At 40.3% G+C, this 13,033-nt stretch overlaps 1 protein-coding gene across 1 annotated transcript in view; it reads right to left on the bottom strand.

Moving 5' to 3' along the window:
* znf385d (zinc finger protein 385D) overlaps nt 1-13,033 on the bottom strand; it is a 95,923-nt gene that overhangs the window by 48,746 nt on the left and 34,144 nt on the right. Inside the window, exon 3 of the mRNA XM_005744016.1 lies at nt 3,760-3,867. Within this exon, the coding sequence (XP_005744073.1) occupies nt 3,760-3,867 (108 nt within the window). The remainder of the gene's footprint in view (nt 1-3,759; nt 3,868-13,033) is intronic.

Genomic DNA, 13,033 nt, shown 5'->3' with positions numbered 1-13,033 from the left:
TAATTTTGTGTTGATATTTTTTGGACCACAAAAACTTTGCATGAATCACTTTAAATCATGTACTTCATCGTCTGTCCATTAAAGCTCTTTTATTTCACTTTAAAACAACTTTACTGTGACTGGCCATAATAAAGATGTTATTAAGATCCAAAAACAGAAAACAGTTAGAAACCATTACCACCACTGTAGCCATATATAGTTAGATCCATAATTAGATATTAATGCAATTTTTGTAATTTTCCCTCTGTACACCACCACACAAAATACTCAAGATATGATTAAAGTGCAGATTTTAAACTTTAATACAAGAGTTTTATCAAAAGTATTGAATTAACTGTTTCATAGGCTCAAAAGTAACTGAACAGCTGACTGATAGATTGTTTTACAGCCAAATGAGGCCTGTTGCTGTGTTATTCCATGACAGATTAAACAGATTCCAAGTATTAAATTAGAATTTGTCATCTTTTCATTGGGCTTCTTTCTATGAGTTCTAAAGATATGTTGATGTGAGTGAAGGACGCCATAACTGTGCTGAAAAACCAAAATAAACTATCAGAGAATGAGCAAAAACTTTCAAAATAACCAAATCAACAATCTGGTACATTGTAAAAAGAAGGAATGCACCGTCCTGCTCAGCAACCCGGCCACAACAATCCAGTTCAGCAACATCAGAAGCCTGCAGAAAACAACAACTCTGAATAATCACAAAATCCTTTCTAGAACACTTTCAAGCAGGTCGAGTTATCATTGTCAATGTCTACAATTAAAAGATGTCTTCATCAGTGTAATCACAGAGAGTTTACAACAAGGTGAAAGCCAGTGGTTGCACTCAAGAGCAAGGAGATCAGATTAAACTGTCAGAAAATGCTAAAAAGAGCGGCACGCTTCTCAAACCAAGATTGACTCGTGCGAGAATGATGGGAAGAGAAATGCATGAAGAAACGCCAGCCTGGTCTCATAACCAAAATCTGTCCATAAAATGAACACAATTCTCTGTTAAATAAGGTTTCAACTTATGATAGTGATCATGAACTCATTAGGAAATGTTCTTGAGGCAATAATCAAGTGTTGCCCTTTAATGTTGCATTCACTTTTTAGATCTATGTGCAGTCTATGGGCCAGACTTACAAACATGTTACCCCAGTACAAACTGGGTTTTGGTGTAAAAAAGAAATGGTCGGTATTTACAAAAAACCCACAGTGACAAGGTTGTGTGTCTGAGGTGAGAGATCATTTTTGCAATGATCTTGTGGAAAATGTAGGGAGGAGAATATTTAAATCAAACGTTGAGACTGATGTTTGCACCCATTTTATTGATGACAGCACTGATATTTAAGGCATGTCTACTGTGAATATCCATGACAGTTTTATCTGTACATGTTCTGTTTCATAGGTGAGCACTATGCTTTTTTCTTTTTTTTGTTTGGTACACAAATTGTTTTCTCTCCTTCTCTTCCTCACTATTTCTCACCTCTCTCACAACAAGGTAGTGAGGCTTTTAATTGTGTTTTTCAGTGGATAAATGGAGACTCTCCTGGGGTGTGAAGAGGACATTTCCTCCACCAGGTGTGCCGTGGATTCCAGCAAGTTTTCCCCACACAGGAGACAAGCCTGACAGGAATTATTATCAGGATTTAATCACAGGAAGTCAGCTGCAGTTTTAGCTGCTGAACTGTAGGTCAAACATGATCCAGAAGAGTGTCAGGTGGCTCTGACTCGAGTGTGTCAATTTTGAATATGAATATACTTTATAAAAAATTATAGGTTACATTTTCTTTTTCTTATCTAACTGTTGTTGTTGTGGGCGGTACACCCTATTTCAGCTGATATAGGGCAAAAAAATCACACACTATTCTATGAGATTTAGAAATATTCCATAAACCCTTTAAATTCATGCTCTCCATAGAGCCAAAGATGATGTATTGATGCAGGCTGTTTGTAAAGCAACGACGTGGTGTAGATGGAGCTTTTTTCTGGTTTTTTTTGCAGAATTAAAGCCCGGCTCAGAAAAATCAAAGGCACCCATCTGGTAACACTGGACTATGATTTACAAAATAAATGCCATGTTGTAGAAAAAAATAATACTTGCAACTCTAAACTCATCCTGGTAGGCATTAATTAAGAGTCAGTTTATCATAGACAATCTGGGCTCCATCTGCAAACCAAGATGAAACCTCCAGGGCTGAAAAATGAAGAAACATGGAAGCAGAAAAAAAAGCAGTTCCTCTTGGTGCCACTCGGGGATGACTTCAGAAGACACCATAGAGCTGTATGTTAAAATGCAACTGAAATATTTACAGCCTGGTTAGGGCAGTGATGGGCAGTTGTCGCCACCTGGTAAGTCTCATCTGCACTAACTGGACTCACTGACATGGACCTTTCCACCATGTTCATCCTATTGATGCAATTAATATTGGCTGCTGTGCAGTACCCACCATACAAAAAGCTTGTATTTTCTACTACAGAGAAAATGAGAAAGTAGAGTATGATATGAGGTGCATCTCAGTGTCAGCCATATATATTTACATTGAGCAATATACTGGGATAATCATAATTAGAGCTATTTGTATCTATTAGACATGTTTTATAAAAGTTTGTATCTTTATAATATATTTTATTATTTAATATAGTTCCATTAGTTTCTGTTCTTACTGTCATGGACTGTGACAGTAAGAACCACATAATTTCTTCAGGTATTGATAAACTATTCTGATTCTGATTGGTGAGATGACCTCTTGTACTGCATTGGACCCATGCAGTTTATGCAGCTTGCTAACCCAGCGGTTCCCCACTGAAGAGCATTTAACCCTAGAACACTATCGCTGGGTGATTTACACCCGAGAAAATACATTTACATGATTTCTCACTCCTGCAGCTGTTTGCGTGTTGAGGAGCCTGTGCCATCACCAGGGAAGTCTCAAATGTCCCAGGAATGGGTGGACCAAAGACCAGCTTTCCAGAGTCATTATTTTGTTTTAGGAGTTTTATTTTTCATTTTGTTAGACATGGCACAGTTGAAAGTAAAAGAAGACCACTCTAATTTGTCATGTGTTGTCATATTTTGATATATTTGATTACTGTTCATTGGTTATATTATACCGGGTATAAATCACCCGGCATTAGTGATCGTGTTACTATTTATAGCGATAGTGTTCTAGGGTTAAAAGAAAGCAGGTTGTAGGCCCACCCACCCACACTGACTTCACTTTTCAGACCCTAAGATCAAGGCCATCTTTTTATATGCAGTCTATAATGATTTAATAATAAGTACGCAGTGGCTCGTAAGGTTATTGGAATGCAGCGTTCCTGTCATTATGTCCTGTTTCATTCATTTACATCACAAAGATATTTTTTTATATCATCCTTTTGTCTTGTTCACAGCTAAAACCAAACCCTAACAGAGCACGACATGCACACACATTTAATGCACTGCTAAATTGCTCTTTGACTGTCCCCACGCAGTGAATGAAGAAAATTCCACCTTTTCTCTTTAAAACTTCTATGTTACCCTTTAATCTTACCCTTTAGCCACAGTGACAGTATGTGTTACCGTGTGCAATAGAACACCTTCAACTTCAACAGAGCATTAAGACAGTATGGCTGACAGCAGGGCAGGAAGAGTTTTAAACTTTCTCCTGTGTAGGTTGTGATGTGATGCCATTTTTCTCATGTCTTTCTTTTTCTTTTCAGTGTTCATCTCTTGCAGGAGTACTTGTGACTTTTGAACTTTCTTTCCTCTTCAGAAGAAAACTTCCTCACCTGTGAGTTGAACCTCAGTTGGCAAACGCTGCAGGAGACGTGCTTCCTCTTGGCGGTGGGAGGGAGTCCGAGGGTGTGATGGAGGACGGCTTTCTGCACCGGGTCCATCTGGAGGATGGAGAAAGACACACAGAGAGAGGATAATTAAAACGGTGCTAAAGCCGACCTGTAAATCAGCTTCATTCCGCTCGCTCGCTTGACTGTGAAAAGAAAACAGGCTGCCTGGGGCTTTCTAGAAAGCCAGACATCCATCTTCCCCTTCAACAGGTGATTTCTGGCTCAAACATTAAAACTGAATTAATGGTCTATTTGCTTACTTTAGGCATACGCCACCACTCTTTACTAATCTTACAGTAATGGCTTTTGGCAAACTCCCTCAAGGGAACAATTACAGCACACCTGTGGCTTTTTTTATGCTATTTTTAACGGCATGTTCTCACCTGAAAGCACATTAAATTTAACTTGCTAGAAGGTGAGCGAGATCTTTCCTATGCCTACCAAATCTCAGATAATATACTGTCGTTGAATGGCCACTTGAGCTTGGCTCCAAATTCAAGCCAATCTCTGTAGACGACCATAACATGCAGAACTTAACAGCAAAAATAAACACAGTGGCTGTGTAGTGGTTAACACATTTGCCTAACAATCAAAGGGTCCCAGGTTTGATTCTGGGAAGAGACACAAATACCTTTAGCGCTGCCTCAGGAAGAACATCTGTTAAAAAAAAAATCTGCCAAATCAAATGTGGAACTACCTGCTGTGGTGATCGCTTGAGAATAAAGGAGCTAACACCAGAAATAAACATGTTCACAGTAGATTTGCGACCTGTCCAGGGTATATTCTGCCTCGTGCCCTACGACAGCTGGGATAGGCTCCAGCTTCCAACATTGCTGCTGCTTTCTCTTCTTTCCATGTACCATACACATGTGAAAGAGACCAGAAAAAAGCAAATTGCTCTTTCACTTTCAGCTCAACTCATTAAACCCCAAAAGCACTGTAAAAACAAAGCAGTGTGTGTTACTCTTTGGATATTGGAAATGCAGCTGCTTTATTGTGAACTGCAATTCTTTAGTGTGTAGGCATAAGTGATATCAAGCTGTGCACAGGTAATAACTGTTAGCACGATCAATTCTTTGTTCATTTGACAGAAGACAGAATACTAGTGCCCAAACTCCACAAATATGAGCAAATGCCCTTCAGCTGCACAGCGACTGCACTTTAGAACTTGCACAGCTTCGTGTTGCTTGTCTGTTTGGTGTGTGTGTGCCTCCCTCTGTGTGCTGACAGAGCTTTGGGGAATGAACAAACACATCTGCCTCTCTCATGAAAAAGTCTGAATAGGCACCACTTGGCTGGGGAAAGTGGAAAGGTGCCGGCTCCGCGTGGGAGGATTAACTAACACACCTCGACAATTGTGCTGCAGAAGGTGGGCACAGTGATGTTACACTGTCGCTTTCAGTGGAAGCTGTTCAGCTGAACTGAAGCATTACTTTAAAAGTATTTGTGTGCAGAGGTAGAAAAAGAAGCTTGATGTATTTTTTATTGGGATTAGAAAAAAAAGAAAAAGACGAACAGCGGTGCCACAAAGTGGAACCAGGCAGTTGTCTTTTTAAAAAAATTCAAATCTTTGGTCATCTTTAAAAAGTTTTACCTCTTATTGGTCTATACTGACAATGATTACTGACATTTTGATCTTCACCCACGTCAGCCATGGGCAGGCAGCAGGAGTCAGACAAACAACTTGAAAAGGACTAAAACAGGAAGGGCAGTAATTGTGTGCAGGTGACAGCAATGACTGGAACGTTACAGCAGCTTGGCAGCAACAATCTGGAAAAGACCGGCTAAAAACTGTATCTCTGCTGGGACTCAACGAATGCCTAGTGGGTGGGCAGAGTAGCCGCAAGGTCAGCTGTTCTCAAGAGGAGGTAAACTGTCTGAGGGCAACTTGAGTATAGCTGACGTAAGACAGGCAATGGAAAATTCCAGGGAAGACACAGGAAAAGTGGGAGAAGAAAACTGCTGAACAAAAGAGCGGAGGAGGAGTTCAGACATCATCCTGACAGAAATCCTGCTCTGATGATAGAGATCCCTGCAGGAACCTAGACGCATGATGAGCAGGTTCACACTGACCTAATGGTGAAGCAAATATTCTGGAGCAGAGTAAAGCACTTTGGAGCAGTGAATTACACTTCTGATTTCTAACGTAGTTCATTTGAATTATTTCCTATTGATTAAAACCCAAGACAATGTCTGGGAAGCACGATTTGTTGAAGCTTAGCCAGAGGCAACAGGCTCAGAGCAGAATCAGATGTGCTGCTTTAATGAAAGACTATTGTAATGGGAGTTTGGTGCTTTTAGTATAGTTTTATAAAGTCACCAAAACCACAACAGAGAAATGAAAAAACAAGTTTATACCCTAGAGTTGTGTGTTAAAAGATATGCCCTTTAAGTAAACTGTGAGGTCATGATCCAAAGTTTTTCCTGGAAGAGAAAAGAACTGCAGTGAGTGACTGCAAATGCACAACAGCAAGCACGACTGGGCTGTCAACAGCGAAGAGAATGAATCTGTGTTTCCTTATTTGACAGAAATCTTATCAGAAATGCTGTTTTTGTTCATTTGAAATGCAAATATTTGCATTATCCTAGAGGAAAAGCAAACTCAGTCACCAAAAGTTAAGAATAAGAATATGAAAACTGCAGTGGATTTTCCTTTGGCTCTAACTTACACGTCTTACAGATTTGTCCTGTCTGCATGCAGGACAAATCTGTAAGTATTGGGGAGACCAAGACTACGGACATAGAAATGTCAGGACTATCATGAAGTCTAATGTAAGAAGTGCTTCACAATTGCCATCTTGGTGGAGATCATTGTAATACTGAAAAGTACCGCTTATTACCCACTGTATGGCAAACAGAAGCAATATTCAAAGCAGTCACATTACTGTAACTGTATCTACTTGCATAGCTTTAAAATATTTAGCCTACAGACTGTCAAATTTGTTTAGATGCTGAGCCGACTGAGCATTCAAGGCAAAAATCTCTATTTTTCCATAAGATTTAACAACTATTCTAGTCATGACTAGATTTTAATTCTATTATGAAGTTAACAATATGTTTGACTCAAATGCCCTGATGACGTGTTACACTGTAACGAGCGTGTATTCTAGAGAACATCAGTATTAGATTGGGTAATTACTGGTTCTCTTGTTCAGTGTGTCTTTTGCTGCGTCTCCCTCCCCCTTACCCCCAACCGCTCAGCCTGGTTCTCCCAGACGGTTCTTCCTGTTAACAGGGAGTTTTTCCTTGCCACTGTTGCCAAGTGCTTGCTCATAGGGAGTCATGTGCGGGTCATGTGCGGTGCTCATTGGAGGTTTCTCTGTATTACAGCAGGGTTTTTAACTTAGTAGTGTAAAGCACAGATGACCAGATGACCGCAAGATAAAAGAAAGGTTTAAACACAACCATCTAAAGTTTAGGTAGTAAATAAATTTTTTTTTAAAAAACTGCAGACCCAGGTCTTACATCAAAATCCATTTTGATTGCAGAGTACGTGTAATAACACATGCTTGCTTTTACTTGGTCTGCCCTGCCTTTGTAAATATATTTTGTGTTGTTTGTATTTTCATGAAATGTTTGTCTCAAATAGAGTTGAAATCGCTTATTATTGTCGCTTTGGCAATCAAAGTCCTGCAATAATAATACAAGAAGAATTGTACCATTTGAGCTGTCACAGAAATGAGGGTGTCTCTGACAAATTACTCACTATTGTTCACAGACAATCAGCAGTATCACAAAGTAATCCTCAATCCACTGTAGCAATCATCAGTGAGGGGTGCAACTGTGTTTCATTATTACCATGATCAGACTCTGCAGTTTACCGTTATTGTCTTTGAACATCCTGTTTTGGGTTAATGTGATTTTTTGATTAACTTACACTGCCCTTATTTACTTAATTTCAAACCAGGGGCACTCTAATTGTACACTATTAAATATCAGGGAATCAAAATTAGGGACAAGGTGGTAAACACAGGGGAACAGTTAGGATAGAGCCAAAAGGAAAGTGAATAATGGACTTTAAAAGTTCCCACACTTTCCCTGTTTCAGGCTTGTGTGTATTTACAGAGCGTCCCTAAGGGGTTTGAAACATTTACTGTTGCCTAAAGATGAATGTGACACTTTTAGTGTGTTTGGTTGTTTAAAAGTGCTTCCAGACTGGCTGGAAAACAAAATGCAAACAGTCTAAGGTGCGAGATACCTAGGCAAAGTTGCTTTTCTTGTGTAGAAAAATACTTACATTTACATTGAAGTGTGCAGCTATTCTGAGTTTCACGACTTCTGATTATTCCGTGACAGAAGCAGAGAAGAGGGCAGACTAATAAAAGCTTTTCCATCTCCACCAGTATTCTCAGCAGGTAGAACGACATAACACGCCTACTCAACAGATGGGAAACTGGAATATGTTATCAGCTTTAATGAAGAGTGTACTGACAGAAAATAAAAAGAAAATTAAATGTTAGAAACACAAAGGCAGTTCTAACATTTCTGATATCAATAAAGAAACTCTTTAACATCCTGCAGCTACACAGCCCAGTCTACACTGGCCACTTCCATACATACATCTATTCAGCTGTATGTATTGAAGCACAATGAAGCACAGTGTGGCTGATCAGCCACATGGTTTGAACTGGAAGAAAGGGGAGTCAAGTAACTTGAACATGGATGGATGGAATGGTTGCCGATGCCAGACTGGCTGGCCTAACTATTTCCAAAAAAGCAGATCTACTGGGATTTTCCTGCACAACAATCTGTAGAAAAACTGAAAAAGAGAAAATATCCTATGTCAGGTCTCTTGGTGAAAATGCCTTGTTGATGTCAGAGGTCAGAGAATAGCCTGACAGCTTCAAGCTGACTGGAAGCTAACAGTAACTCACATAATGACTCATTACAACCAAGGTATGAAATCCAAACAACTTGAACCTCGAAACAGATGAGCTACAGCAGCAGGTGGCCGGTTAGAGGGAGGTCTGGGCTTTTCTGCTTAGGCTGCTGCCCCCGTGACCTGACCCCAGATAAGCAGAGGAAGATGGATGGATGGATGGATGGATGGATGGATGGATGGATGGATGGATGGATGGATAGTTGCCATGACGAATTACAACAGTTTTGTAAGGATTTCTGAGCATTTTTTCTAGACGTCGAGTCTAAAACTAGTTCCTAAATGAAAATGGGATCATTTACATGATGTCTGTCTGACGTCCACAACGGAGTTTGTAGCTAGGACAAGTCTGTGTAACTTATATTTTTCTATAAAAAGGTATTCCATCATGAGGCATCCTTGAACCTGTGATTCTGCAAACCAGTATGGGGATCAATATATCAGCATATAACAAGTATATTGTTAACATGGGACAGACAGACGAACGCTGTCATAGACTAATAAAGGAAACACACAAAAACACAGGTGCAAATGGTCACAAGTGAACATCGTATTAAAAACCAAATTTTAATGAATTTGCTTCCATTATTGCAATAATATCAATATTTATTGATTTATAAGAGAGGGTCTGACTCAACTACTGTTGTAAGTAGAATTAACATTAACATCTACAGTGCAGTGTTTGCAAACAGTCTTGACTGGGAAGAAAATGTCAACGTTTCAAGCATGTTTGCTGAAGTGCATTAGTCGTGTAGGCAATGTCAAGCAGGTAAAAGAAAATAATGGCCGCTTTTTTAACCGAAACGCACTCGGTATTACGCAGTGAAATGTGAAGCCTGGCGAAGATCAGCCTGGAAACATTAAAACACTGTCTCTGCACTGCATTAACAGAGAAGGGACTCTCCTCAGCCTTTGCCCTGACACACTTTGTTGCTGAATTGGACAGAAAGACAGAGTTATGCAACTGTCTACCTTTGTACTGTAAATCTTGCCCAAGTTATTTGGAAAGAGAGAAGAGGATGACACACGGATCTGGCGAGGCTCTCTGGCTCAGGAAACTCTACAGCAGAGAACCACACTCGCTGCAGCCTGCTGGGAAAGTGGAGCCTGTGCTGTGGAAAGCTAACGCCAGTTAAAAACATCTGGGCCATAAGAGAATGGGTGACCTCTTACTAGAAACACGCACTGGGCGAGAAACATGTTATTCCTCTTTCATTCTGGCGCAGATGCTGTGAAATGAATCCGCAGTGACGAGGCCACAAAAAGTAGCATAATCAGTGAAGATTTTTGTAGCTATTCGTGGAAATATCATTAATCATCGGGCATAACGTGGTGAAAAGGAGACTCAGGACTCTCTATCTGAATTTATTCTTCTGTGCTGTTCTTGGCTGGGCTGTTAATTTATCAACAATTCTCCATCGAAAACCCCCCCGCCACTGCGCACGTATCTTTTTAAGAAATCCCCCTGTCATGTATCATTTAATTCCTCCCCACGCCGATGTGTACGGGGCTCGTCTGCAGAGAGCAGCTGCAATGCCAGAGCTATGTTATTCCTTTGCTCCCTTCAACCACCCACGGAGCCACACACTCCACATGGACCACGCCTGCCAGAGACTGAAATGTTGCCGGAGCAAATGTACCACGACCCACATATAATCCACTTGCAAAGCACAAACACCCACACACCAAAGGCATATCACAGGCAGACTCCCATTCTGAAGCCTGCAGCAGTGTGCAGTGCACCATCTCCAGCTGCAGCAAATTCAGTGTCATCTTTCAAATCACTTCCTAAAGCTCTAATATGCAGTTTTTCCTCAGCTGGTCGAGTTCCAGCACCAAAACCTGTCAATCATCCTGATGAGCTGTCTGCCTCGAAACAGCCTCTCGCCCCGGGCTGAGGTAACCGTAAAGCCACCACAGCCGATCAGTGAGCAGATGGCGAGCACAACCAATCTGCAATTAGAGAAAAAGAAATGTTTGCGGTGCTTTTTGAATAGGTCTTGCAGTCACGTAAACATCCCTAACCGGGTTGATAACGCAAATTTAGGTGAATGTTGCAGGTTTAAGATTGCAAGCCTAATGTGAGATTAAACACGTCTATATTTAAGTTTAAGAAAAGCCTTTTCTGTTTCTTTCTCCTGTTTACAAAAAAAAGTAAATGTATTTTTCTTCCCCCCGGCGTTCTGTCTGTTGGTGTCTCCTTTCATTCCTCGGACTGTGTTTGATTTCTACTGATGTCTTTGTGTCAGGGGAGACGTCGGCAGAGTGTCGACAGCGAGGGAGAATAAGCAGGTCATTTGCTGGATGCTATCTGACAGCCCACAGAAGGCCTGTCCATCTCAAAGTTCAGCACAGCATCCGACGCTGACGCTACCCCACTCAGCGCTGCCGGATAATGTGACAGGACATGACAGTGATGAGCTGAGATGGCGGTCGACACTAGCTGACGTTTACAGCGGACGGCTGGTAAAAGGGTCAGAAACACACACTGAGTGCTGTCTTTTCTGGCTTTGCAAGGATTCAAATCCCATTACTCGCCGATATGGGTTTGTGTGTGACAGCAGTTAGTGCCAGTCAAATAGGCTGGATTTGAAATACACACACAGAGCATCACATAATCAATTATTTGACATTTCGGATTAATTTGTCCCTCTGAGTTGTTTTCAGGGAGATTATAATCACTTTGAAGCAGCAGTATGTCACATTTTTACTGATCTACACCATAAAATGGCTGCAATGTAACTGCAGGAGGCTGGTAAGTCAATACCAATAACTTACTGGCCCAGCAGGGAGATTCTTACATTTAATGTAATGTTTTTGTCACTGTTCTCTGTGAGCAACAGCATTTGTATATGTACCTTTATGTTGGATTTGAATCCTCACAATTGAGATAAATGAGTGTTTTGCATTTGTATGTTTTCATCTTTATTATGTCAAGACAGTTGAGAATTGGCATTGTTTTCACATGTGGTTCATTGCTCCCACCTGTGTCTTGTTATTCAGTCAGCCCTCCATTTGCATGTAGCCCTGTCTGTCTGTGTTCACTTATATAAAAAGGGATGTTTTGCAGGTCATGTGACTTGCATACAAAATGATCCCTATGAGTGCCACCGATTCAGATGTTGATGATGTTGATAAAATGATTAAAAATATTTAAAGAACATAGAAACTTAACAGTAAAATGCAACATTTTTGCAAATAAAACAGAAGTTTAATGCTGCAGAAAATCATTAGTCTGGTGAGTAGCTGCACAGAGCAATAAAATTAAGATTTTAGTTTAATTTTTTCTTTTCTTTTTTTTTTTAGCTCTGAATGCTCCTACTTGTTTCTGAGGTCTTTGCTGCACATTATAGCTCTGAAGTGACCAATCATTTAAAATGCACACTTTAAATTTTATATTACTCTACAGTGCTTTTCCTCTCACGCGCACTCACTGTCCTCTGCTTTGTCTGCAGCGACTGTGTTGCTTCAGTCTCTGTTCCAATTTTGTTTTTAATCTCTTGATTTTTCTCCATAATATAGTTTCATCTTCCTCTGCACAATTACCCACTTTGTTGCCAGTACACTTCTCAATAACTGTGACTGATCAGGTGCTCCCAACAACATCGCATTAGTGTGAATGCAGAGGGGAAACCCTGGTTTAACTTAGTGAGTGGATAACTAACTCTATGTCACCGCTAATCCTGATCTCCACTGTTAGAGTAACTAAAAATTACCTGGAGTACAAGTACCAGCTGTATAAAATACAGAAATATGTGGAATAGATAGACTGCTAATAGGAAGTGCAGAGGAATGAGAGAAATACAAAACATAATGACCAGAACTTAAAGAAATCACATATGAACAATAGAAATAATAAAATAAAAGTATATCGAAACATATGAAACAAATGAAGGAAAAAGATGAGCAAAAATGCTAAAAGCTGTATTCTAACTCCATAAACCGCAGCTAAATTCCAAGAAGCTTATTTTGTTCATCTGGACTGAGGGTTTTCAAAATGCTACGTCCAGATGAACAGAATCAACTTTTTGGGATTTTCTTACCTGGATGATTGAGCATGCATCAATACATCGAACAGCCAAAATATAAGGCCAGTGTCTCCAGGTGTAGTGGACAGAGGTGCTCTTTAAGAGAGCAGCTCGCTGTAGCTCAATGATGAGAAGCCTCAGCAAGGGCAGAGAACAAACTGGTAATTACATTAAGAAGTCCACAGTGCCTCACAGCCTAACTGCACCTGTGTGACTCAGTTCAGTAGATTTGTTGCTGGAGGTGAGTCTTTCCCATTGTGTGTGTGTGTGTGTGTGTGTGTGTGTGTGTGTGTGTGTGTGTGTGTGTGTG

This window comes from Pundamilia nyererei, unplaced genomic scaffold (assembly GCF_000239375.1).
Source record: "Pundamilia nyererei isolate P.nyererei 1_Seehausen unplaced genomic scaffold, PunNye1.0 scaffold00138, whole genome shotgun sequence".
NCBI classification, from domain to species: Eukaryota; Metazoa; Chordata; class Actinopteri; order Cichliformes; family Cichlidae; genus Pundamilia; species Pundamilia nyererei.
Note: the sequence above shows the minus strand (reverse complement) of the source record. Positions and strands in the feature narration are given on the sequence as shown.